Below are 26,360 nucleotides of genomic sequence, written 5' to 3' on the forward strand. Positions count from 1 at the left end.
TGAATACTTAGATTTCCACTCCGATGTTTTCTTTGCAATCGTCGGGACATATGAAAAACCTGGCATCACTCAGCGAAGAGTAGAAGTCGTTCGGTTTCATATATAGACTTTTTCGTCTGATACAGTCACATCGAAGATCGATCAAGTTTTATTATAGTCCTCTTGCACCGGCTTAAGACATTGAGAAGATGCAATTTGAAACGATGTTTGCCTAGGTAAGAAACCTCGGTACACAAAGCTTCCTCGCTAAGAAATGTACAGCTCATTTCGCTAAGATATAGGTGGCTTGGCGTTGGCATACGAACTTGCCAAGGGTTTATAATGATATATATATTATAATACATAAACGATCGATCATGGCGGCGGTACAGCTTAGCTGTAATGAGTTGTATTGTCAGTTGTTTTGTCAACCACACAATACACAGCAATTGTCGATATAGAATTCATTTTACCCAGAAATATATGACAACAGCAGGTGGGATCAGGGTTTAGATACCGTTTGCTGGACGTCCCTTGGCCGAGTCTGGTATATGTATATACAGGTGTGTTGGAACTGTTTATGCTGTTTTAAAAATTTAAAACTATTTGACTAGGGTATCAAAGCTATAAATTAGTACCCGTTGTCCGAATAAAAGTTCAGGGGCTTAAGGGATTTTTTAAGAGAACGAAGCGTAGACTATTGTAAAGCCTGGTTTTCAAGTTTATATGTTCACATTTACCGTCGGCGGACATGGGTGACTTCCTTATCTAGTGATTTAAACAATATGAAAAAGGTGTTGCTATATATATTTTTAATGCAGATTTAACAATAAATAGAATGCAAATAAACAATATATATTGATTTAATAAAACACAAATATAGTTCTGATGAAACATAAATATTTTTCTCGGCGATATATCTAAATATATAATATGAATGAAGTTTGAACTTTATTTCTGGTCAATTATATGACTTTATGAGACACAGACTAATGCTCGAGAAAGATCATGCATTAAAAGCGTTTAGTCACAATGATGAATATGGATTAAAGTTGAAAGGAAAGTTAATTTTCATGACGATGATTTGCGAGGTTTGTTGCTTCTGCTTTTTTTGTCGCGACTTTAAGTATTTTCAACATACGCCAAGCTCTTAAATCATAACAATATCTAACAGAATCGGCATTTTTCAATATTCTTACCAGAAACTTGAGTGTTAGCCGTTGTTGTGCCGTTTAGTTTATTCTACAAGGTGGAGCTCACGAGAAAGTATATATATATATATATCACTGTCCAATACTAACCAATGATGAGTACCGATATTGACGGACAGCGTCATGATAATACGTGAATTCAGCTGTATTATAAATCCATATACATATTTAACCTTGTGTTCGTTAAATACGTTTCCTTCGAAAGCAAAGCCTTAGCCCATTCACTTGTCATGGTGGATATATCTTGGATTGGTGTTTCTTACTGACACCAGTAATATATCACGGGTATAGTTGTATAGAATATCGCGAATATTAGTCAAGTGACTTGGACTGGTGTTTTCGTTGCTATAACTTGAAGAATTTCATTAACAATTTTTTCTGCGAAAACCTCGTATACATCTACGTGGTGTGTATTTGTAGACATAGCCGTGTTTTCAATTTCATTTTGCTTGGCGGAAGTGTTTTCTTCTACTTTCAAAATATTTTCTTCGTTTTCGGAGCATTTTATACTTTTAGACGTGCCTATTGCAGTACTACTTCGTTTCTTTTTAGCAGATCTTCTACTGTTCGACGCCCAGGCCGGTCTAAGTGTTCTTGGCTTGACGTTGATAACAGTGGTATGCAAACACGGACACTTTACTAAAATTTTTATACAAGCTTTACGAAGGCCACCCATGTATTTGAGCAAAATGAATGGAAGACATCCAACGTATATGAAGGTCATTGCCATTGTGAGAGAAAAATGTGAAGTCGTAGGACCTGAAAATATGTTTATTTTTTAAAATATTGTTCAGTATATTAAAAGGTACATGCCCACATCTGGTTGTAAATTAAAATCTTTGGTCACGTAAATATTGTATTATAATTAGTAGAATGCTGAATATATACAACGAATTTGCATATTTCAGGCTCTTAACGTTCACACGGGTGTGTGCTAAGATCAGCATGTTTAGAAAAAACTATTGTTCTATAACTGTTTGTATAACATCTGAATAGATCTTTAACCTGGATCAATTATAACATCAAAAAAGCACAAAAGCATCATTGGAGTTACAGATGAAAACAACGCCAAAGTCATCACGATAAGAAGTTTCACTGTGTCACTAAGCGGTCGACGATGACGCCTGAAAAAACAATAAACAACTATGAATGTACTTACGTTTGTTGCCTGACTTAAATATTAATGCCTAAGCAAGTACGTAATTCTTATACACCGTCACCCAAATGCAGAAACTATTAACTAGATTTTCAAGTCTGTCGACGTAAAATGGGGTACAGTGAAATAATTAGTGGCATGCAATTTACTTACGTTAAAAAAATATTCGTTCTAATCAAATAAATTTGGCTAATAGAGGATTTTGTCTAAATGATATTTATGTATATAAATATATATATATTATTAAATAGGCGACTGAGAGAATCAATATAGTTGTATGCGCAATACTGTAGTTACGTCATCGCATTGGAATTGAATTGTCACTGCAGACAGAATAGTCCCATAAAGCAGGGTGGTCCAAGGTTGCAAAAACTTTTGAGGGGGTCTCGCGGGCCGCAGTCGAAGAAAACCCAAAATTGATCAAAATATTGCGAGTTTACTTACTTTAAAAATATATATATTGAAGAATGAGATTCCACCGTTCCAACAATCTCGTTGTTATGTTACATGGGTGGCTTTTTTTTCAAAGGAGATATATAAAGCCTTGTTTAGGTCTCTTTAAACTGATTTCCGAGAAGTACCGTGGTATCTTATCTCGTGCTGAGTTTTTTAATATTGCTCCAAATTATATTCTTTTGTGGCTGATATTTTTTTTCTCGTATTTTCTGTGTTTATTTGTTTTTTATTTACTGGTTGGAAAAAATAAACTTGACTTGACTACACCAGATACAGTGGTTTACCGTTGTGGGCGAGAAAATACGTTTCCTGCCAGTTTTCCTTTGTTACCGTTCTGTTGACACTCATTTTATGATGAATTGTTATATTTGACTAATTTTATAGCCTATTGCTATCGTCAAAGAACAACCAAGTTCGTCTAAGTTGGGATTTAGCGACCTAGATGAAAACAAATGGATCGCGCGGCGCTAAGTCAGCTCTGCGTTTTGTCGCTGCTGTCACGTGGAACACGATTGAAAACAGAGGGTTAGGGCAGTGGCGGCGCGTGGTCATTTTGACAACCGGGGCAAGCTACTGCGGGACCAAGTCACCCCCATCTACGGGGACAGGATGAGCGCTGTAAGTTCTCCCATCATTTTATGAGTATAAAAACCATTCCATCGGTAACAACCAATCGGCAAAAGCGACAATTTTTAACGATAAGAAAGTGTCTTTAAAACAGGTCCAAGTCAAGGGATTAATAAATATAGACATAGTTTATTTTGAAACCTCTTTCAAAAGGAAAGGCAACATTTACCCAGATAAATACAATGACATATTAACAGAAACTTCGGGAAAGCAGACAAAACCTAAAATAAGGTTTAAAACGTTACTATGAAGAAAGGAAAGTTAATGCAAAGATAAGGACATGTGTCGCTCACTCATAGATATATATGCTGCTAGACTTCTACTGCTTGAACATATATGCAACACGCCGCGGTTTCTTGGAAGCAAAATGCTCAATAACGCGCTGATTAAAGTCATGCATCCCAGAAATAACGTCTCTGTGAATGGATAAAACAGCCAAGGAATTTAATCTATCTTGCTTCATTGTGTTTCTGAGATACGTTTTAATACGCTTCAGCGTGCTGAATGTTCGCTCTGCGTCGGCGGAAGAAATAGGCGTCGTCAAAATGATGTCCAGAAATTTTGCAGACGCCGCAAAGGTAGTTACTAGAGTGTTATCTATGAGGCACCCATAGAGCGCGCAAGTTGATGTGATGTTCAAAAAAGTTTGATTGGTGTATATACATCGCAATTCATTTTCCAATTTACCCACGTTTATCATGGGGTAAAATTTGGAGACAGTAGCCAACAAATGGATGGGAAATTGACGTGCAAATTTTGAAAAATTTTTGGGGTTCATCAAAGAGAACGCGGCAAGGTGTTCAGTGCGCAGACGATCGCCTATTTGATTCACCAGAATGTCACAGCATTCCTTTGCAGACAAAATCAAACGCTGCGTTGTTTGCCCGCGGCGTAAAGAAGCACTCCATGTGTCGTCGTATTTTATTGTTTCCCGGATACGAGATACAGCATCGCAGAAGTCTGAAATACACGACTGCACAGACGCTCCATCCATTAGCCTTGACTGCAATGCACCGTATAATACATCCACGTGATAGAATATTGTGGAGAAAAAAGCGAGAAAAAATGAAAACTCACCATCTTCTAGCAGACGCTTTAGACCTGCCTCCTCCCTCACAGCGCGTTCGTCCCAAACCGGAGAGCTCTGAATGCCATTGAAACACTCAATGAGCTCAGACCTAATTTCGGACACGCCCTGCACCACGCGTGATTGGAAGTTCCAACGTGTTGGTGCACAAGCTGGGAGACGGCGGTTACATATCTGGCGAAGGAGGTCAGAGCGCTTCGGCGAAAAAAATGAAGAAAACCCCGAAACATTTGCAAAAAATATACGGACGAGAGGGGTATCAAGACACATATTTTTAATAACGAGGTTAAATTGGTGTGCATAACAATGTAAAAAATGCGCATGAGGAAAATCTTCTTTTATATAAACTTGAACACCATGTTTCGACCCACTCATGACTGCCGCGCCGTCATAAGTTTGAGCTATCAATTTTGACTTCGCGTTGTAAGGCTGTAACATTTCTTTCAGTACAGCCGATATCCCGCAAGCCGTGTGATCAACGATTGGTACAAAGCTGTGAAATCTCTCGGTAGGTTTACCATCTTTCACAAACCGAAAAATCACAGCCAGTTGGGAAACGCACGTGATGTCAGTTGTCTCGTCAGACTGAATCGAAAGAAACTGGCAATTCTCAATTTCCAGAGTCAAATGTTGTAAATAAATTTTATACATTGAGTCGAGCAAATCATTTTGGATATCCTTAGATGTCCCTTTCGAAACAGTTGCGGCATCAAGATGATCTCTCAATACTGTATCTAGGGATTCGGTGTATTCCACCATATCCAAAATACCCCTCTATTAGAAGAGCCAGCCCGTTCATCGTGCCCACGGAGGGACAGCTCGTGACAACCAATGAACTTCAAAACATCTATCGATCGACCGAGATCAAGGCGGTTTTTCTCGACGTTTTGGTTGTGCCGACGAATAGAAACCGCGCGTCCTTCATCCAACTGTGCTGCAATTAGGGTTGCCACTTCTGGATACATTTTTTTTCGAATCGAATCTCGAATCAAAAGTTTTCGAATCGAATCTTTCCGAATCTGATTCCATTAAGCTTTTTTTTATTGCATGCGTATGTTTGCTCAAAGTCACAAAAAAGTTCAAATCTGGAAGAGAAAAACTTGAAAATGGAATACGCTATATAGCAAGGATGATGGTTTTTCAGTGAAAAGCCACACTTATTTCCATCATGATAAAAAAGATGTAGGTCATAGATATCACCAATAAATGCATTGATGAAAAACTTGCAGTTGCAACTAATTATCTGTGAGTCTTATAATACTGAGTTATTATTGTATTATACTTGTATCAGGACTGAGGCAATTTGATGGAATTCATATGAGAAAATAAGCAGGGAACAGTTGTACTGTTATGTCATAAACACAGTAACAGCACTGCTTTCCCTAGTCTCACACCATTCACTTCTTGTTATATTGAACTAGGGCCGGCGTTAATACCGATTCTTTATCTTTAAAATTTTAGTACAATATTTTATATTTATGCTAGCAGCATAGGGTAATAGGACAAAAACATTCTAATTGCATCTCAATTACTATAAATGGGAAATGCTTGCAAGAATATGATTGAAGACGATAAAATTAACCACGATTAAATTACATTAATTTCGAGAAAAACAATCGTTCACCCGACTACGATTGCAAACAAAAATTTCTATAAATATTTGAGACAATATTATTTGTTGGCTAACAGCGTTATTGGCTATCTCGGGCTTCATTAGTATCGTGGATTACGTTTAATTTCGTAATTCAGAAAGTCCGAGTGTGCATAATGGACGCCGTGCTGACGAGCGATAATTGGTCGGCGCTTTTTCTCGATCAAACATAGTCGCTGGGGCTAATGCAAGACGACATTTGCACAGTATGCTTGGTCTGGTATGAATTCTGGCACGTGTTGATGTAAAACAGTGCACAAGTTGCCATTCCTCAAGTATTATTTACTCCCACCTGTCCGTTATGACATTTGCCAGAAATAATCCGAAATGTTTTATTCCCGCTTGTATCGCGCTAACAAAATTAAAAGAAAAGATTACATTTCTCTTAATGTAACAGCTGGACAAAGAAACGTATGTTATGTTCCTCTCATTTTGTTTACCGCCCGCCACGCGAGTGGAAGGCCTGACAAACGCAAAAAAAAAATATATATTTTAGGATGCGAAACATGATTGTCAATTAACATTGCCGGCCGGTGAACTCATTCAGTTATAGTTCTCTTCAAATGTACGCGAGATATTTCACTCAGAACAAAGTTTGAATTAAATTTGAATCAAAATTAAGTATTATCTAGACGTCGGTAACTGATTCTTTATCCAATCATGTCAGGGCGTACAATAACTTGGTCGCAGAGCAGGTGTGCTGTTGACAATTTTCATCAAAATTGTCACGAAATTTTAGGTATACGATCTATTTAAATTTGCGCATAATAGAAACTTAGGCTATTTAGTGGAAAACTGAACTCGCAGTTTGATGGAAATTATGCCACACATCATCTCGAGTGATGCGTAAAAGAGTGTGTTGTGCCGAACTTGAAACAAATGACGGCAGATAAGTAGTAAAGTCAATCACGAAAATTTCATTTTCATTATTTCCGTCCCGTAATTTGATGTTATTTGGACTGCCGCATAAACGCATTAGGCAGTTTTAACGTCGCCGAAAGCAACGATTAACAAACGTTCATTTTTTTTTTCGGGAAATCGCTCTCTTTTTCCGAATCGCGTAAATCTGATTCGAATCGATTCGGAAAAGATGCGATTCGAATCGATCCGATTCGTAAATCCAAAAGTGGCATCCCTAGCTGCAATATTAACATTTCCGAATGTTCGGTATTTTACTGCATTGTCCAGATGCTCCATAGAAGATTGATGATCCCTGGCACGCTCGGAAAGATGTTTAAGATCTCTAAAACCAAATTTACACCAACGTGAGTCACGGGCGGTAGCAAAAAGTAGGCAATAAAAACAAAAAAGTGCATTTTTGTCCTCGCTGTAACACAACCATTCGTGTTTTTTATACCAAGTTTCTGCGCAGAATGTACGCCGACGCTTTCCTCCGTCATGGGATTGTTCCAGTGAACAATTTTTTGGTTGATAAGGCCCAAGACGTTGTACCTCTAATTTTTGTTCCAGCGGCAGCTGCGAAAACGGAGTGCGAAGTAGTGCATCAACCTTATTCATTATGAGGTCTAAGGCTAAGAAATGCGAAGCCGGAAAGAAGTGAGGAGCTTAAAAGGAATGTGGAAAATCGAAAGCAAATGGACTAAAGGTCTCTAACTGATTCAAATAGCGAAACAAGCGACAAAAACGAAGGCGAGGAAACTATCAACTCTTCAAGCAACCAACGAACGAGAAGGAATGCGTGAATATGTCAACACGTTGTTGTAAGAAACGTCGGCATTGTGTTGTCATAATTTCGGGGCTAGCCCCGATCGGCCCCGATGATTTAGTAAAAGAAACAGAAAACAAACGAGACAAACGCGGCGAGTGGAAGATAAAAGAGAGAATACGATATACAATGAGCAACCGGGGCAAAATCGGCGTCGCCCCGTCGACGTTCGGCGAAGGCTTTGCGAGCGAAAAATGAACCATGTCGGGAGAATATGGCTAGTGTAGACAGTCTGTGCAACCGATATTGAGGTATTTTTCGAATATTTTTTATTATACCGAAAAAACAACCGGGGCATTGCCCCGGTTGGCCCTATTGACGCGCCGCCACTGGGTTAGGGTTAGGGAAAACAGAGGGTTTTTACTAAAATAAAGACACAAAACGTCTCTCCAAAAAAGGAGTTGCTTGATGCGAGCTTACGGTGAAAATCGCGACTCATCTCATCGGCTGGGTCCTGTCTGCACCGTCTTGACGTTTGTAGATACAACATTGATATTCGTGATTTTAACAAACATCATTCTCGATATCGGGATTAGGAGAAGGGTTAAAATCTCGGGATCATAACCTAAGTTGGAATACGCTTAAATTGTTCTTCGGGTCGCACGAAATGTGTGTGGTTTGGACCGCCCTGTCATGAAGAATTATTTAAAAATTACATTAATAAAAAACAAAATAACACAGCGGTTAGCTTACTTGCTGTTTACAGTGACTTGGGTCCTTTTCAAATTCAATGTATTCGATTTCTGAAATATATTTCTGTTAGTTAAACTTGCAAATACTCTTAGAAATTGGTGAATAAATAGGAAAAAGCTTTCTAGGTGTGCCACATCATGAATACCGATACCATACTAAAAACATTATCACGTAAGTATAGGTCAATGAAGATATACAGAATGCAGAAAATGACATTTGATGATTCATAATGTAGTCAACATTGTTTTCAATTTTGCTACTGAATTACGACAGTACTGAATCATTTGTGAGAATGATTGCTATACCAGAATTTAAAATTAATTTTCTAGGAAATATCCGTTATCGCGCGCTCGGATCAAGGAGAAAACTGTAGTTAAAACCGGACGCTAAGAAGTCAAAGAATTGGTTTCTGATTAACTTCATTTCTCGCTTCGCAAAAATGATATGTAATTTATACCGTATAGGTAGGCTATAAGGTTAATTTCAATAGGAAGATGTACACAATTTCCACAATAGAAAACACTTTGGAAAAATATACAAGTTTTAACATACGTTCAAAAAATTAGATGTTGATTTCTGGCCAGGCTTCTCATCACTTGAGTTTAAGATTTCTTCCGCTGAAAACACCATATTTATTGTTTATCTTTATCTGACATTAAAATAAGTGTAATTTAAAATATATGGGCTCACTATTTATATATTTTATCTATTTATTTATTCGCATGCTGGACTGTTCGTTGGGTCTAAAAACAGTCAATTTATCACTAACCCTAACAGAGAGACTAACTCCAGGATATTGGTGTGTTATAAATAATATTTAGTAATATTGTAATGCACTTCACTTACTAAAAATCCTTTAAAATTAGAAGAAGAATTGAAATATAGTTTTATGCATAGTGAGAGAGGAATGAAGATATCCAAAATACGCAAAGGGAAGACTACATTGCAAATGGTTGGAAACCACTATTTTAGGTTTATGATCCAATAAATCTGCACAAGTCATCAAAAGATTTGATACAAAAAACAAAAAAAAACTGAAATCTTTATAGCTCGGCATGTGTTATCGACTATATAACACCCTGGGTTAGTGGTCGTGTTGAACCTAATATCCCATTTTCCGAGTTATTACGCCCAGTTAGTTTATCACCAACTATAAAGTGGTCTATTGGTATTCTGAAACCAGCTTGCCCAATAGTATCTTCGTTTTGTAATGCACTGGAGTGTTATCGAGGAAAGCAAAATGTTATGTTTTCACCTGCTTTTAAAGATTCTTTTCTAGAATTCTTTCGTCGTAAAATATTTTTTTTCCGGAATTGTTTGATTTCGGTTTTCATTTCTGTTCTTGTATCTGATTTTCTGGGTGTATACATCTTGCAAAACTTACAAATGGTAGAAATCAGCAATCCAAACATTGCTACCATTGCAATAAAATATATCGATGTAAATGTTATCACATAACTTCGAGTCAACGGTGGCCACATTCTCATGCAAGCTATTCCATATTCTGGAGCTGGAAAAATATCAGGATAAATTGCATTAAGTAGCGCAGGCAGGCTGAATTTAGACGACAAGAGCCCCCAAGCTATATTCATTTGTGAGGCCCTTCCAACAATATTGCCACAACGCTTCACATAATAGGTTATGGCCTCATGGTAGACATTTAAAATTTTTGTTGAATACACAATTTTTTTAACTGTTAAATACGAAATTTCAATTACAGGTGATATACGTACGTTAATAACTCGAATAGATTGGATGGTAAGTTCAATTTAAAAGCACTTAAGAAACCTAAGACTGTGATAAAACGTCACGGCACGGGATGACCGACTTCATACTAACCATTCAGCTCCAATTGCTGATAAATGAAACATTATCAATAAAATAAAAAATTCATTCAATTTTTTGGTAATAAACGGGTCTACGATAGTAAAAAATCCGAAAATCGAAAATATATTTATTAATTCTTAGATTCGTTGTTGCTTAGACAAATAAGTATAACTATAGCCTATATATCGATTTTTATCATCCTTCCCAACAACAAAGGCAATATTAGGGTAAAAAACTGTTCAATTAATTTAAATTAGTGTATTTGTTAATTTGAAAGCGTGAGTTCTTCAAATTTTGAGAAGTTCATTCATTCGATGATTGTATTCCATTTTTAATCTTGTAAATGAAATGTATTTGGTAAGAAATATTAAGTTGATTAATAAAATGAACTAGTGAATGAATGCCAGAAATGTTATTGAACTGGTACAATTCTTGAAGAAGCTTTTAAATTTAAAAACGACTAAAAATGAATAACAGTTCAAAATTGAATGTTGAAAACCCGAAGGCTTAATAAGGCTCCTACAGGCTGGAGCTTACTTTACCTCATAGCGCAGGTATGTGACATAAAACTAGTCGTAGCAACTTCCGTCAAGATCCTAGTTAAGGCATAGTCACAACATATATACTTATGTTTGGTAAAAGCAATATAGACACAATCGTTGGAAGAAAGTAACCCCCATCCGCCTAATTGTAAATAAAGAATCCTGATGCGAGAAGTGGATATACACATGGGTTCAAATGTATGTGGGTTCAAATGTACGGTCACCCAAATGTATTACTGTGGCATTTCGTCTGGCCTAAATCAGACTTTCTCAGACAAGCAGTTTTGATTGCTCTTTTCCTGTCGTTGTTGTAAAATGCTTATCTGAGGAAGTCTGATGCTGGCCAGACGAAACGTTACAGAAATACATTTGTGTTAATGTGCAGCAGGACTCTTGAATTGCATGGAATTGTATTTTTATTCCTGCTACAGCATTCTTGCATTATATGCATACGTATCCACTAGCGCAAAGGCATTGAGGGAGGAGGACTGGGAGTTAGTCTCGCGCAATCTCAACTGATAGTTTAATAAGCAGACTGTTAGAAAATTATGAGGTTGAAAACTATCTACATAACACGCGGAGTTTAATATAAAACTACACTGTTGTATGATTTTCCATATTTGACATAAATCAAGAGGAAAGTCGATAAAATGTATCATTTTGGGGGCAAGACACACCATTCCGTCTGGTTAACATTCGACGTTGGTAAAGGTAACAGTTCCAAATGCATGAACTTCTATTAATTGAACCCACGAGAATATACGCAGGGCAGTCTGTCTCTGATGCTTAGCACAATACGACAATCGTTAAAGCATTTAGATGTTATTTTGCTTTCATCTCGGCGGTGTGGCGCATCGTGCTAAGCGTTATGAATACGCTCGCCACCACATCTCTGATCACCCTTCATGGGATCGCAGGTTCGAATCCCATGCGGAGATGATCGTGTGCGAGAGGATTGCTAGACTCCTCGCCGCCGTAGGGGGGGTTCACGTATCCGCTGGTCGGATACGGCTTCCTCCACCATCAAGTCCATGCTTCCGAAAACAAATAACTGGCTAACTAATCCCATACCCGACCTGGACTGGTAACCGCACGAAAGGCCGTGGTTCCCCATATGATTAAGCCGCCTTTCACAGTCATATTTAACGTCGTATCCAGGATGATTTAAACGTAGAATATTTAGCTCGCCAAACATAAATAGATTATAAAATTTTATACGATTGCTGATGAACGAAGAAGCAATTGAAAATATTAATAAAAAAGAATTTCAATTGGCGCCGTGTTTTCTTCAATGAATGAATAAAAATGCGTTTAACATTAGTGAGACTTGAACTCTATAATTTCAACATTGAACAGGACGGAATACATTTCCAAAAGAAGTTCTATATAAAAAGTAAAAAACGATATGTGCATGGCAGATATAAAGTTATGTCTGGCGCCAAAAAAAATCTCTGCAAATATTGTGGATGTTTATATTGTAAATTTACTCACGTGGAATGCAAACTGGCATATCTCTGTACATAGGCAGGCATCTGCAATAACTTAAACAATTCCACACAAACGGAACTGGGATTGACAATATCATTGGAACCATCCAAGCAAGAATTATAAGAAAGTCGGATTTGAAACGTTTCCATTTGAGTTGTTGTAACTGATAACAAAAATTATGAAATAAGATGAAGATATGAGAACGGAAACTGGATGTGGTGCTCTTTTTGTATATTATTAAAAATTATTATTTTTTTCGTTTACGAGCATCTACGATAGCTTAATTGTAACTTTTAACAAGTTATCTATATTTATCAAGCACAAAGTAAATGTCATCTGACCTATTCTAAAACTGGGATCGGAAAATATTACTCATAATAAAAAGGTCTCATGTTTTGGATAAAAACGCAGCAGTGAAATTTCTTAGAATACAAAACAAAAGGCGACATACCCTCATAAACCATGTTGTCGTTTTATTATTGCTTCGCATCGGACTGCGAAATGCAGGAGGTTCGATATATCGACCTACAAAGTTAGTGCTGTCACTGACAGCGTATATTAAAGCCGCAATGTTCAGCTGAGATACAAGAAGCATTGCAGGTATTGACACTTTCAAATACGCATCACGTTGCATGAGAGAATGATGAGACTCATCGCTGGTATTATACCTAAAAAGCACATTAGTAACTATAACCGAGGTTTTACTTATATATATATATATATATATATATATATATAGAGATTGTAGAAAATAAATAATTTGCTTTCAAAACTAATAAGCAATATAATATCATAATTTTTATGTAATCGACCCATCACGAAGGCTAAGATTTGTTTAAACGATCCGGTATTGACAGTGATGTATACATTTTGGTCCCACAAACTATATGTATGGCAGTTGTAATGTCACGTCCAGGTAAATTTTGATCTAAAATATTATATTATAAGTATATATAAATATTAGCCTGTATTTGGGTACACATTTTTCATAGTGTTTTTTCGCTTGTATATAATAATTTAATTACACAAGTCGAGTGAATTAGGACCTTAGGAGAATTATTATGTGAGCTTACTGTCACAGTTCAAGGGTATTTATGAAAATTGCTCAAGATTTTTGACGGGCCAAGTCACAGTGGTTCTCGACCTTTTACTGACCGCGTACCACTTTAGTGTTTTTACTCTGGTCGCGTACCACCGAAAAATCACTTAATCACAAGTAAGATATTTAATTCACAACTATTTTTTTGAAACACAACTGAAAACTGACAACTAACCCACAAAACTACAAAAACAAGGCATTGTTTACTTATTGTTGCTGATTACGGAAACGAACGAGAAAATTGATGCCCGGGGAAATGGACGTTCAGCGAATGCATACATGGAAGATAAAGCGTTGTCGGCATATTTTGGCCAACTCAAAAGTTAATTGTTGCAATAATTCAAAGCTGCTCGCGTACCACTTGATCATCTTCCGCGTACCACAGGTTGAGAACCACTGGGCTAAGTGAATTAAAATTACACAATACACTATGCTATGTCGTATTGATAAAATTTATCCCGTATAAAAACGACGCACTTCGATGAATGAAACAACAAGCGTTGCGCAGAACGTGCGTTATTTGTTATTTTTTCACTGTTTTTGCACGTTTTGGCAATGAGTCTAATTGAATTGATTTGGACACGCAGACACACAGTGACGTAGAGTTAGTGGAGGGAATGGTATGAGGAGAACCCCAACAAAATTTCGTTTTTGTTACTGCTATTGTGTGACCTTACATTTCAAGAGCCTTGAATGTCATAACAGATTTGCTTGCTTACCTTTGAAGCACTCCTCCATCTACAAAAATGTTGTCCCAATGAAATAGGCTATGAAGCGTTTCATACAACGACAGAAGACAAAACACTATTGTAGATACCAAACAGCTGGTAAGATATCTGTTTACTACATTTTGACGCAAAACTGTCCAGTTTGTGGCAATAGCGACCAAGAGGAACGAATTGCATATCACCTGCGTGTTGAAGTACATATTATGTTATCAAAAAGTACTGATGTGAAAGAATTTGTAATGTGAAGGCGAATGTGAAACTTTGATTGAAGGTAGTAGTCTATTACTAAACATATTTGTAATGAGGTTGCGAGGTTGAAGGTCCGCAAAAACTTTTGAAGAGGTATCGCGGGCCGCAGCCGGAGAAGACCAAAAAAATGATCAATTTATATCGCGAGTTTACTCACTTTAAATATATTATTGAAGAATGAGGTCTTGCGGCCGCATGCCAGGGTTTGGACCACCCTAATCTATATGAGAGCAGCAACAAAACAATAAATAATAATTAAACAACTAAAAAAGACCATTTGAAGTCAAAACTACCAGCAACATAATTTAGTACGAGAGAATTTGATTTTTTTTAGCAATTTCGTACAAAAGAGGGAGCCCCTACGATGAATAGATGCTAATCAGCGGCTAGAATGATAGAACCACAAATGTTATTGCTTTCATTAGAGTTGAAGCAAAATAAGTTTTTGGTACGTATACGTTTCGTCAGGGCTGTTGCATGTCAAACTAGGAGAATGACAATTCGTATATATTATACGAACTGCTATATGTCTATATATACTTTCTAATAGTGTAATGGTTAAAACAATAGCTTTAGTTTTGATACAGTTTCGGTTCCTGCTGCGTAATGCGAATGTCAAATATACTTACTAATATTGTAATGGTTGTAACAATAGTCGTGATTTGATACAGTTTCGGTTCCAGCTGCGTAATGCAAATGTCAATAGAAGCATTTGATACATTTATTGTATGAAGAATTGTCGTCGTTGTTGTCATAACTTCAAACAATAATTAATTTACCATATAGTGATAACTATAAACGAGAAATTGAAAAAATAATGAAAGTTGGCTATTTAAATTTTGTCGATTCAACTTCTCCACTATACGCTTATTGATTAACTAATCAAAAATATTAGGATAAACCATCCTTTGCCGTAAGCCCCTCCGTCAGTATATTCTTGGCTGCACTGCGGGGCATACTTGTTGGTGATTTCTAACTTCGTTTAGATTTTATGCTGGAAGTATTTCATTAAGAATTAGAGATAGAAGAACCCTGTCAGCTTATTACTACTACTATGAGTGTTTTGATAATAAATCATAAAAATTTTATGAGGTAAGTTGTGTAATTTGTCTTCAAAACAACTGATGAACAATAAGATGGCCATTCTCTCAAAAATGCAGAAAAAATCTTTTTTGCTTATCCCATTACACTGCTGTAGAATTCGCTGCGATAAAAATTTACATATATCACCTCCGCTCACACAAAGGACCACATAATATCGTCTATAGGTGTATATATACATTTCATCATTTTCTGAGTCATACTGATATCAATATAAAAAATGGAACTAAAATCTCATAAAATAAAATTCAGCAAGTAAATTGCCTGTACATCAGTTGTTTTGAACAAGCATGTGGCCGCGACTTCACTATATTAAATCGGAAGAAGGTACGCCGACAGTATATTGTTTCTATCGTATTTTGACAGTGCTCAGTTATTTCCTCATACGCAATAATAAGCGCACAATAAGCAGTGCACGTCATAAAAAATATACTACGAGTACCTTTTTTAAAAGTTCACATTATCCGGTTTCTCATTACACTAATAACAAAGAGTTTTGAAAAACTTGGGTTTTGAGCAACTACCGTAGCGCATAATATTGTCTAAATTGAAGTGATAAGCTTTTAGAGATTGAGACTTTAGTTATGGATAGTTACAGTAAATATATTATCTGAACGACAGAATATTATTAATGATTAATCCTACATTGAATTCTACATATTTTACATCAATGATATGTTAAGATTTTTAGGTGCACAAATATTGTATTTACGTGATATTTTCCTCTGAATAATCTAGTTCTAACCTGATACCACGCACGACGAAACGTCCATAGCTTATATATACCTGGTCAGGTGCGATCTTTTGAGCGCAATGGTTCACAACGATTATACTGCACTGCAATTTTCTGCTGATCTATTTGCTGACAGCTTTGACTTCGACTAATCCACAACACGCGTCTGATGTTTGCCATAACACCGCTTAATTCAAAAATTGACATTTCAAATTACTGCTTTAAGAAATTACAAATTTAAGGAAAACACCCCCACCACGTTTTAAAATAACAAACTAGTACTTATTTAGTTGAGAATAGGGTTAGGATTGGAAATTATTTAGAAAATATGAATTCCCAGCGCAATCTGCATTCTTAACCTTACCTAACTGGATATTTACTAATTTTCTTATTTTGATCGTTGGCGGGGTGCAATTTTTGGCTGGTGTTTCGTACAAAAAATCCCAGTAATTTTTGGTGAAGTAAAAAGTAATCTGACAGATTTATCAGCCAGAAATGATGAAACATTCCTGGCCATTCGTGATAAAACAGTCGACTACATTTAATGCGAACAAAATACTGAAAAACGATGGAAAATGTTGCTGTGCCTACATTCTACGCGTATTGAATTCGATTCATCTGAATGAAAACCACATGTAGCGCGATCTATTTCAAAGCTTTCCGTGCGAGCATTGGTTTACGAGAGGAAATATTTACCTCGAACGGTAGTTTATTATCTATTTGTTGAATTCCTTAAATATAGTATGGAAGGAATTTTCGTCCATCCCACATTGCACACCGTTTCGAGGTCGGCCTAAATATTTATTACTTGAAATTATGCAAAATGTGGATATATTAATGAAAAATGCATCTTCGTATAGTTATTTACCCGAGTATGAATTGATATTTCCCAATCAATTAGACTTATATTGTTTAATATTCAACAATTCATTCGAACTGTACGAGTGTTTGTTCCCTTTTACCGTCGAGCTTTCTTACTATTACTTCTAACTGTACAAGATTTAGTGATGAATCTGAACGAAATGTACAGAATGCCTTAAGTACACTCAGTTGACTCGAGAACTTCTTTGTTCAATAGACCTATCCAATTGATTGACACATGTGTGATATTCAAGTATATAAGACTTTTGACCACAAATACTCCCAAGTCCCAAGTATTTGTAACAACTGTAACAATGCGGTAATTATGGAATTTTTTCTCAAACCCCTTGAAACTGCCTCTTTCGCTTCATTATATTTTTTGTTGTTTACCACTGGAGGCGCTGGTGGTACATACGTTCACAGATTTTAGTGATTGTGACATCATAATACCCCGTGCGCATTTGCTGCGCGCGCTGCTTCAGTACCTTGATTCGACCTTCTCAGGACTGTGGGATTTGTGGTGCAAGGTTTTCGTTGTCTGGAGATTTGTAGTTCCAAGGTTTTAATTGTATTTTCATATATATATTTAGATTTAATAACATTAACTTAATTTCAATAACTGTCCCAATCAACTGTCGATTGTTTTGTAAGCTGAAAGCTACACTGTCAAGTACGTATTTCAGTTTATTGTTTTTATATTTAAGGAATATTTCGGTTGTACCGTGTTCTATAATGACCACTTTTGTAATCAGCCGCAACTGTTATTATACTGGCGTAAACCTGCGTATGTTAAGTTCAGTTCTAATGTGTACAATTTTGTTTAGTTAATGATTTCAATTGTCGAGTTATTTCTTGCCGGCACATTATTTGTTGTAATTATTGTTTGTTTTATTTAGAAAACCGTACTGCCGTACTTCCCGTACACGTATTGATGTACTCTCGTACTGACGTACTCTCGTATCCACGTATTGTCGTAATCACGTACTGTTGTATTATCATACCTATAACATCGTACCGACGTATCTTCATACACCTGTACTTTCCTGACAATAAACGACATCAACTTGTACTGTTATACGCGTCTTTTTGCATTGGAGTGACAAAATCAGTTTACTAAAACAGATCGACCATCTAAGAAATACACCTGGTGTGGGCGCTAAAGGCACTCCAAATTTGGCGTCTACATTAGTTTTTTGACATTTGCAATACTGCAACAAAGTTTTTGAAAATATGGCCGAATCAAATGACAATATCAACGTACCAGATGCCGATGATGAAATAGTGAACAAAGACAATAATATGTCAGAAAATATGTCTGTTACTGGATCTTCTGAAGCAACTGAAAATAATGTAATTGCTTTGCAGACTATTCCAACACAAGATATAATTCCTGTTTTGCCTAATGAAAGTCAATCAACTTCTAAAGATTGTCATAGTGCGTCAATCAAAGATCTGTTCCTAAGAAGTCCTGATGTAGAGTCAGATGTCCAACCAAGTTCAGAAAAGAACAACCAAGGAGCATCTGTAGCATCTGGCCTTGCTAAAGAAGGATCAACAAATGCGCATGCTATGACAACAAGGTCGAAGATGAAGACTAATAAAAGCAAGACTTCAAAAAGAAATAGTCAACAGCATAGATCAGTAATAAGAAGTCTAACATCACGCAGTGGTACTTTTCGGTCGCAATCTTCATTTTCATCAAGAATGTCCGATTTAAGTAATTCTCAAATCGAAAATATATTTGAAACAAAAAAGTTGAATCAACAAAGGCGTACAGAACTGGAGAAACAACAGTTAAAGAATCGCCTAGAAAATGAAAAACAAATATGGGAAGATAACAATCAAGTTGAAAACTTAAAATTAAACAAAGAGTGGCAAGCGATTTTACAAAAACAGCAAGCTGAAGAAGAACGCTTGCGTAAACTGAAGGCCGAAGAAGAAGAACGCTTGCGTAAACTGAAGGCCGAAGAAGAAGAACGCTTGCGTAAACTGAAGGCCGAAGAACAGGAACAACAGCGTAAGCTCAAAGCTGAGGAAGAAGAACAACAACGTAAGAGGAAGGTTGAATTCGAAGCCTTTCAACATCGCCGCCAACAAATAATGCAAACAAGGAACATCGAGTTCGCCAAATTCAACAAGAGGAAGCAGATGAACCTACAAGAAATTGAAGATAAAAACCAACGTGAACAACTGGAACTGGACACTAATTTAAATGAAACTTTAGCAGAAAGAGGTGTTGTTATAAATACACCCCCTGTTGCTGCTAGTGTAGAAATCCATCAGCAGCTATCAAATTCTGCCACACAACAAACTGAAATATTAAATGTAACCAGTCCATTATTACCAGCTTTAAGCACACCATTTTCAACACCAAGTCAATTTCCTGTTTCTAGAAGTTTTGATATGCAATGTGAGGAACAATCAAGTGAACGTGTGAACACCGCAGAGCATGGTGAGTCAGTTTCTTATTCCTCCTCTGGTTTTGGGTTTTGCCGTCCACAAAGGGTCCCGAGTGCATGTGTGACTGTTGTTGAATCTGTGTGTGACATGGCCCAAATACCGTTAACATCTGAAAATTTGTTTGTGAGCTCTTGTAGTGTGGTGAATTCTGGTTTGACTTCCTGTGTACCTGCATCATGTGTATCTAAGCCAAGTTTAAGGTGTTGTGAAATTCCAATGTCATGTGTGGGTGATAACAGACAATTGCAGAGCAATGCAATTTACACTGGGGCTGTAACGAACCACAGTGAAATATTAACGAAATTTCCAACTTCATTCAATACTATTCCATTGCATACGACTAGTTCGGCTGTTAATATGAACCCTACATTACCAACACTAATAGATAATCCTGGCAGAATTGAAAATGCAGAGGCAATGCACTCAGTGAATATTGGCTCAATTCGAAAGCCTATTGTGGGCAGTCAACCAAGTAATGCAAATGCACAGAATGACAATATTTCGAATCAACAAGCAGCTAACCCTCAAGTTATATATGTGCCTCAAACTTTAGGTTTGCCACCATCTGAACCCCCTGTATTTTGTGGTAATGCAGGTGAATATAGGGATTTCATTGATATTTTTGAAACCGTAATTGGTAGCAGATTACAAAATCCAAAGCACAAACTAGTTTATCTTCTTCAATATACAAAAGGCCCTGCTCGTGCTTTGGTTAAGGGATGCCAGCACAGAACAGATAGCTATGATGAAGCTATCCGATTACTTGAAGAAACTTATGGTCAGAAATTTCAAATTGGCGAATCCTGCATTAATTCCATAGCAAATGGTCCTCGACTGAATTTGAGTAATAAAGAATCATTAACTGTGTATTCAGCAGAAATCATGTCATGCAAAAATACATTGATAGGGGTTGAATACAAAAATGTTGCCCTTATGACCATAGAAAAAATAGCTTTAAGAATGCCGCCTGAATGGAGATCTGGGTGGTTATCAAAGATGGACAATGTACTACAAATAAAGAAAAAAGACCTAACAATAGAGGATCTTGCTGATTACGTCCGTAAGAAAACTAGAGAAGTATGCAATGTTCCCTCTATCGAATTTAATACTTCAAAACAAATTATTTCCACAAGAGGCTCGAGGCCATACAAATCCTCATTTGCAACTACAGTTCATAATAATAGACCTGTACGCAGATGTGTAAAATGTGATGGAGATCATTACTTAAATCAATGCGATGAATTTCGAGGCATGACGTATGATAAGAGATTGGAGTTTGTAAAAAAGCAAAAGTTGTGTTTTTCATGTTTAATATCTGGGCATTGGGTCAGGGAATGTAAACGAAACAACCCTTGCAAAAATGCAAACTGCAGAAGAAAACACACAACACTTCTTCATCCTCCGGATAAGGAACCAATAAAAGTCCCTACATCAAGTAGTCATGAAAGTACTACACAAACACATAATGATTATAGGACACAGATGTCTGAAACCAAATTTAATGCATTCCTAAATGCCTCTGACGAACAAAAGATTTTGCTCAATGTTGTACCTGTTAAGGTACGCATAGCTGGTAGAAGAAATGCTGTTATAACCAATGCATTCTTTGACAATGGATCGACTTGCTCTTTTATAAGTAATTCGCTAATGAATAAATTAAAGGTCAATGGACCAGTTACAAATTTGAACATTCGTACGATAAATAATACTGTGGAACACAAGCAATGCACTGTTATAAAGAACCTCGAATTAGCAGATTTCGAGGAGTCAACATATGTAAGGTTAAATCCCTTGTTTTCAAACGATCAAATTGGTGTTGATCAAACAGATATCCCTACACAAAGTGATCTTGATCAATTTAAAGAATTTAATGGTATTGTGATACCCAAAGTAGAATGTGATGTGGAGCTCTTGATTGGCAAAGATAATCTTGGTTTGCATAAACCATTGGAAGTGATTTATGGCCCAAACAATTATTTTGCATCGAAGACAATTGCTGGATGGATGGTTAACTGTCCTGCGAAAAATGGAAAAACCAAAAATTCTACATATTTCACCAAATCTCAACTAAATCCTTTGTGCCAAATGTGTGCAGATGTTGTTGATTCTGCAATTAATGAAAAAGATGAAGTTTCACCAATTCAACAAGTTTTTCTTGACAAAGTTAGTAAGTCAATTAAGCTCAGAACTGATGGACATTACGAAATAGGTTTACCATTGAAGAATCCTGATGTTAAGTTGCACTCAAATAAATATCAAGTTTTGCAGCGAGCAGAATCATTAAAGCGTCGTCTTCACAAGGAACCGGAATTTTATGCAGAATACAAGGATTTTGTTGCAAATATGATCACAATGGGTTATGCTGAAGAAGTTCTGGATGCCAATGAAGAAGAAGGAAGGACTTGGTACCTCAGCCATCACGGAGTTCGTCATCCAGAGAAGAAAACGTTAAGGGTTGTATTTGATTGCTCAGCAAAATCAGAAGGAATTTCATTTAATGACATCCTGTTACAGGGGCCGGATTTAACAAATAATTTAGTTGGAGTCTTGTCACGCTTTCGCAAAAATATTGTAGCTGTTCAAGGGGATATACGGTCCATGTTTCATCAGGTAAAGGTGAAAGAATGTGATAGAAATTTCCTCCGTTTCTTCTGGTGGGAAAATGGTGACATCACTTTACCCATGAAAATTTATAGAATGTCGGTTTTTCTCTTTGGAACTGTGTGCTCTCCAAGTTGTTGCAACTTCGCTTTGAGACAAACTGCAATAGATAACAAAAATGATTTTGAACAAAGTGTGATTGATGCAATTAATGATTCATTTTATGTTGATGATTTTTGTGATTCTAAGCCGGATGCTGCTAGTGCCCTCCAACATATAAAGAGTGTTACTGAAATTGCTGCTAAAGGTGGTTTTGAAGTGACGAAATGGGTGAGCAATGACCGTGAAGTATTGGCCTCAATTCCAGAAGCTCACCGATCGAAGGAAGCAAAGCGTTTGGATATCTCTATAGATGAATTGCCTGTTGAGCGAGCTCTTGGCATGATATGGAACGCAAATGAAGATACATTAAGTTTCAGTACTAAATACACTGAACGACCAGCTACCAGACGGGGTATGCTGGGTGTTGTGAACTCAATATTTGACCCTCTTGGCATTGGCCAGCCGGTCATTCAACCTATGAAAGTCCTTATGCAAGGATTGTGCAGGAAGAAGCTGGAATGGGACGATTCAATTCCTACAGAGTGTGAACAGGAATGGCTAAAGTGGATATCAGAATTATCCAAATTGAAAGATTTCACTATTCCGAGATGTTTTTTACCTGCTAATTTCGGTGAAACCACAGAAATACAAATTCATCACTTTTCAGATGCATCCGAAAAGTCTTATGGTGCTGTTTCATATATACGTTTAAAGAATTTTTCTGGACAAATTCATTGCTCAATTTTGTGTGGTAAAAGTCGTTTGATACCTCTCAAAGGCTCAACGATTCCCAGGTTGGAGTTATGTGCAGCAACAATATCTGCACGAAATGAACAATTCTTTCGTAAAGAACTCAAGCTCCCAATTGATGCATCGATATTTTGGACGGATAGCACCACCGTATTACGATATTTGGCAAATACTGATAAAGTTCTAAAAACTTTTGTTGCAAACAGGGTGAATGTTATCAAAGAAGTTTCCGATGTGAATCAATGGTACTATGTGCCTTCCAAATTAAACCCTGCAGATGTTGCATCTAGGGGCATGTCTGCTGATGAATTTTTGAACTACCCACAATGGAAATTTGGACCAGAATTTTTATGGAAAAATCAGGAAGAATGGCCTAAACAACCAGATTTCCTGCATTCAATGAATGATAAGGATTTGGAATTTAAAAAGCAGAGTCCACATTCACAGATGTGTTTTGCTCTAAATACAGATATACCTACTGTATTAGACCAAGTTACTACTAAATATTCAAATTGGTTCAAAATGAAGAAGATTGTAGCATGGGTTTTATGTTACAAGCGAGCACTGCTTTCCAAGGTCAGAGAGGATGTTTCTTGCAATTTGGGGAGTGGAAATAATAAATTTTTATCTGTGGATGAAGTGAACTTGGCAGAATTGGAAATAATCAAAAATGAACAATTCAAATATTATTCAAAGGAAATTAATGTATTGGCCAAAGGTGAACAATTGCCAAAATCAAGTCCATTGTGTAAATTGCAGCCTATTATGAAAGAAGGTCTTCTCCGTGTTGGTGGAAGAATTGGAGCATCGAGTCTTCAATATGACGCAAAACATCCTATAATAATTCCAAACAAGAGTTCTATTGCTAATTTGATTATTGAACATATTCATCAAGTTACATGCCATAGTGGAAGAGAATATGTAATTGCTGAATTACATCAAAAGTTCTGGATTATAAAAGCAAATGCAATGACACGAAAGATTCTCAACAACTGTATATCTTGTCGCAAGAGACAGCGGGCACCTGAATCTCAATTGATGGCCGACCTCCCAGAAGACCGATTAATACCAGACAAGCCACCTTTCTCTTTTGTCGCTCTTGACTGTTTCGGTCCATTTCTTGTTCGTCAAGGACGAAGCGAAGTAAAAAGATATGGTGTTATTTTCACTTGCCTAGTGACTCGTGCAGTGCATGTTGAAATTGCACATAGCCTAGATACAAGTGCCTTTATAATGTCTCTTAGAAGATTCATTTCAAGAAGAGGACAAGTAGTTGAAATAAGATCAGATAATGGAACAAATTTTGTCTCTGGAGAACAAGAATTGAGAAATTCTATCAAGACTTGGAATCAGAATCAAATACATAGGTTTTTGCTGCAAAAGAACATCAAGTGGCTGTTTCAAACTCCAGCGGCTTCTCACCATGGTGGAGTTTTTGAGAGACAAATCAGAACAATTAGAAAAATTTTCAACGCTATTTGCAGAGAACAAAAATTAACTGATGAAGGCTTAATTACACTTATGTGTGAATGTGAATCCATAGTGAATGGAAGGCCAATAACAACTGTATCCAATGATCCAAAAGATTTGACACCTTTGAGCCCGAACAATTTGTTGTTGTTGAAAGAAGAACCTATACTTCCTCCAGGAGTATTTGATGCTAAAGACTTGTATGTTCGTAAGAGATGGAAACAAGTACAATACTTAGCTGATGTGTTTTGGAAAAGATGGAGACGAGAATACCTTCCTCTGCTTCAAACAAGACAAAAATGGAACAAAGTTCAAAGGAATTTAGCTAAGAATGATGTTGTACTTGTGATGGATGAAAATTTGCCAAGAAATGCATGGCTGTTGGGTAGAATCATTGGAACGTTTCCCGACAACAAAGGCCGTGTACGTTCTGCTACGGTGCAAACCAACCATTCAATCTTAGATAGGCCCATTACTAAATTAATTCTTCTGTGTGCAAGTGACTCTGATTGAGTTGTGTGCAAAACCCATTTCGTTTGACTCTAGTTGAATTGTGTGTATGTGAGATCAATTTCGTTTTTAAATTTTGTGATTTTGTTTTTGAGTGTGTAGAAATTTCAAATTTGTGGATGGCAAATTCTCAATTTCTAAGGGGCCGGGATGAAACTGCCTCTTTCGCTTCATTATATTTTTTGTTGTTTACCACTGGAGGCGCTGGTGGTACATACGTTCACAGATTTTAGTGATTGTGACATCATAATACCCCGTGCGCATTTGCTGCGCGCGCTGCTTCAGTACCTTGATTCGACCTTCTCAGGACTGTGGGATTTGTGGTGCAAGGTTTTCGTTGTCTGGAGATTTGTAGTTCCAAGGTTTTAATTGTATTTTCATATATATATTTAGATTTAATAACATTAACTTAATTTCAATAACTGTCCCAATCAACTGTCGATTGTTTTGTAAGCTGAAAGCTACACTGTCAAGTACGTATTTCAGTTTATTGTTTTTATATTTAAGGAATATTTCGGTTGTACCGTGTTCTATAATGACCACTTTTGTAATCAGCCGCAACTGTTATTATACTGGCGTAAACCTGCGTATGTTAAGTTCAGTTCTAATGTGTACAATTTTGTTTAGTTAATGATTTCAATTGTCGAGTTATTTCTTGCCGGCACATTATTTGTTGTAATTATTGTTTGTTTTATTTAGAAAACCGTACTGCCGTACTTCCCGTACACGTATTGATGTACTCTCGTACTGACGTACTCTCGTATCCACGTATTGTCGTAATCACGTACTGTTGTATTATCATACCTATAACATCGTACCGACGTATCTTCATACACCTGTACTTTCCTGACAATAAACGACATCAACTTGTACTGTTATACGCGTCTTTTTGCATTGGAGTGACAAAATCAGTTTACTAAAACAGATCGACCATCTAAGAAATACACCTGGTGTGGGCGCTAAAGGCACTCCAAATTTGGCGTCTACACCCCTCTTCACATTTCCACACACACCGCCCAATACTCTTGCCCTTGTTAAAATATAGACAGAACATTGAGACGTAAAAACATTCCAAATGCTTTGAACGGTTCTGTAATGTTTCTTTGGTTGAAGAAATATGAATTGTATAGTCAGTGTGTGTGACGAAGCGCTACAGATATAGCCAACCATTCGGTTTGCACTTATTCGCGCATAACAGTAATTATGGAGTAGACCCGAGTATACACAACGATAGACAAGGCGATAGGTTCTCA

At 36.8% G+C, this 26,360-nt stretch overlaps 2 protein-coding genes across 3 annotated transcripts; one reads left to right on the plus strand and one right to left on the minus strand.

Moving 5' to 3' along the window:
* Positions 1-639: 639 nt before the first annotated feature.
* LOC120341617 (uncharacterized) lies at positions 640-15,307 on the minus strand. 2 transcript variants are annotated; one of them, XM_039410159.2, is made up of 9 exons: positions 15,149-15,307; positions 14,262-14,452; positions 12,895-13,111; positions 12,447-12,606; positions 9,842-10,096; positions 9,139-9,203; positions 8,587-8,636; positions 2,196-2,314; positions 640-1,949 (listed from the first exon to the last, which is right to left on the minus strand). In XM_039410159.2, the coding sequence occupies exons 1-9, from the start codon at positions 15,272-15,274 to the stop codon at positions 1,507-1,509; spliced, it is 1,626 nt and encodes a 541-aa protein (XP_039266093.2). In that variant the 5' UTR covers positions 15,275-15,307; the 3' UTR covers positions 640-1,506. The 2 variants fall into 2 exon arrangements, 1 of the variants encoding a protein (XP_039266093.2); XR_013480351.1 differs by lacking the exon at positions 640-1,949 and adding an exon at positions 2,791-7,410.
* Positions 15,308-17,686: 2,379 nt separating this feature from the next.
* Positions 17,687-25,979, plus strand: LOC120346953 (uncharacterized). The gene is made up of 3 exons (XM_078119709.1): positions 17,687-17,773; positions 18,111-25,469; positions 25,807-25,979. Exon 2 carries the CDS (start codon positions 18,445-18,447, stop codon positions 25,108-25,110), a length of 6,666 nt encoding a protein of 2,221 aa, XP_077975835.1. The 5' UTR covers positions 17,687-17,773; positions 18,111-18,444; the 3' UTR covers positions 25,111-25,469; positions 25,807-25,979.
* The last annotated feature ends 381 nt before the right edge of the window (positions 25,980-26,360 follow it).

This window comes from Styela clava, chromosome 14 (genome assembly GCF_964204865.1).
Source record: "Styela clava chromosome 14, kaStyClav1.hap1.2, whole genome shotgun sequence".
Taxonomy (NCBI): domain Eukaryota; kingdom Metazoa; phylum Chordata; class Ascidiacea; order Stolidobranchia; family Styelidae; genus Styela; species Styela clava.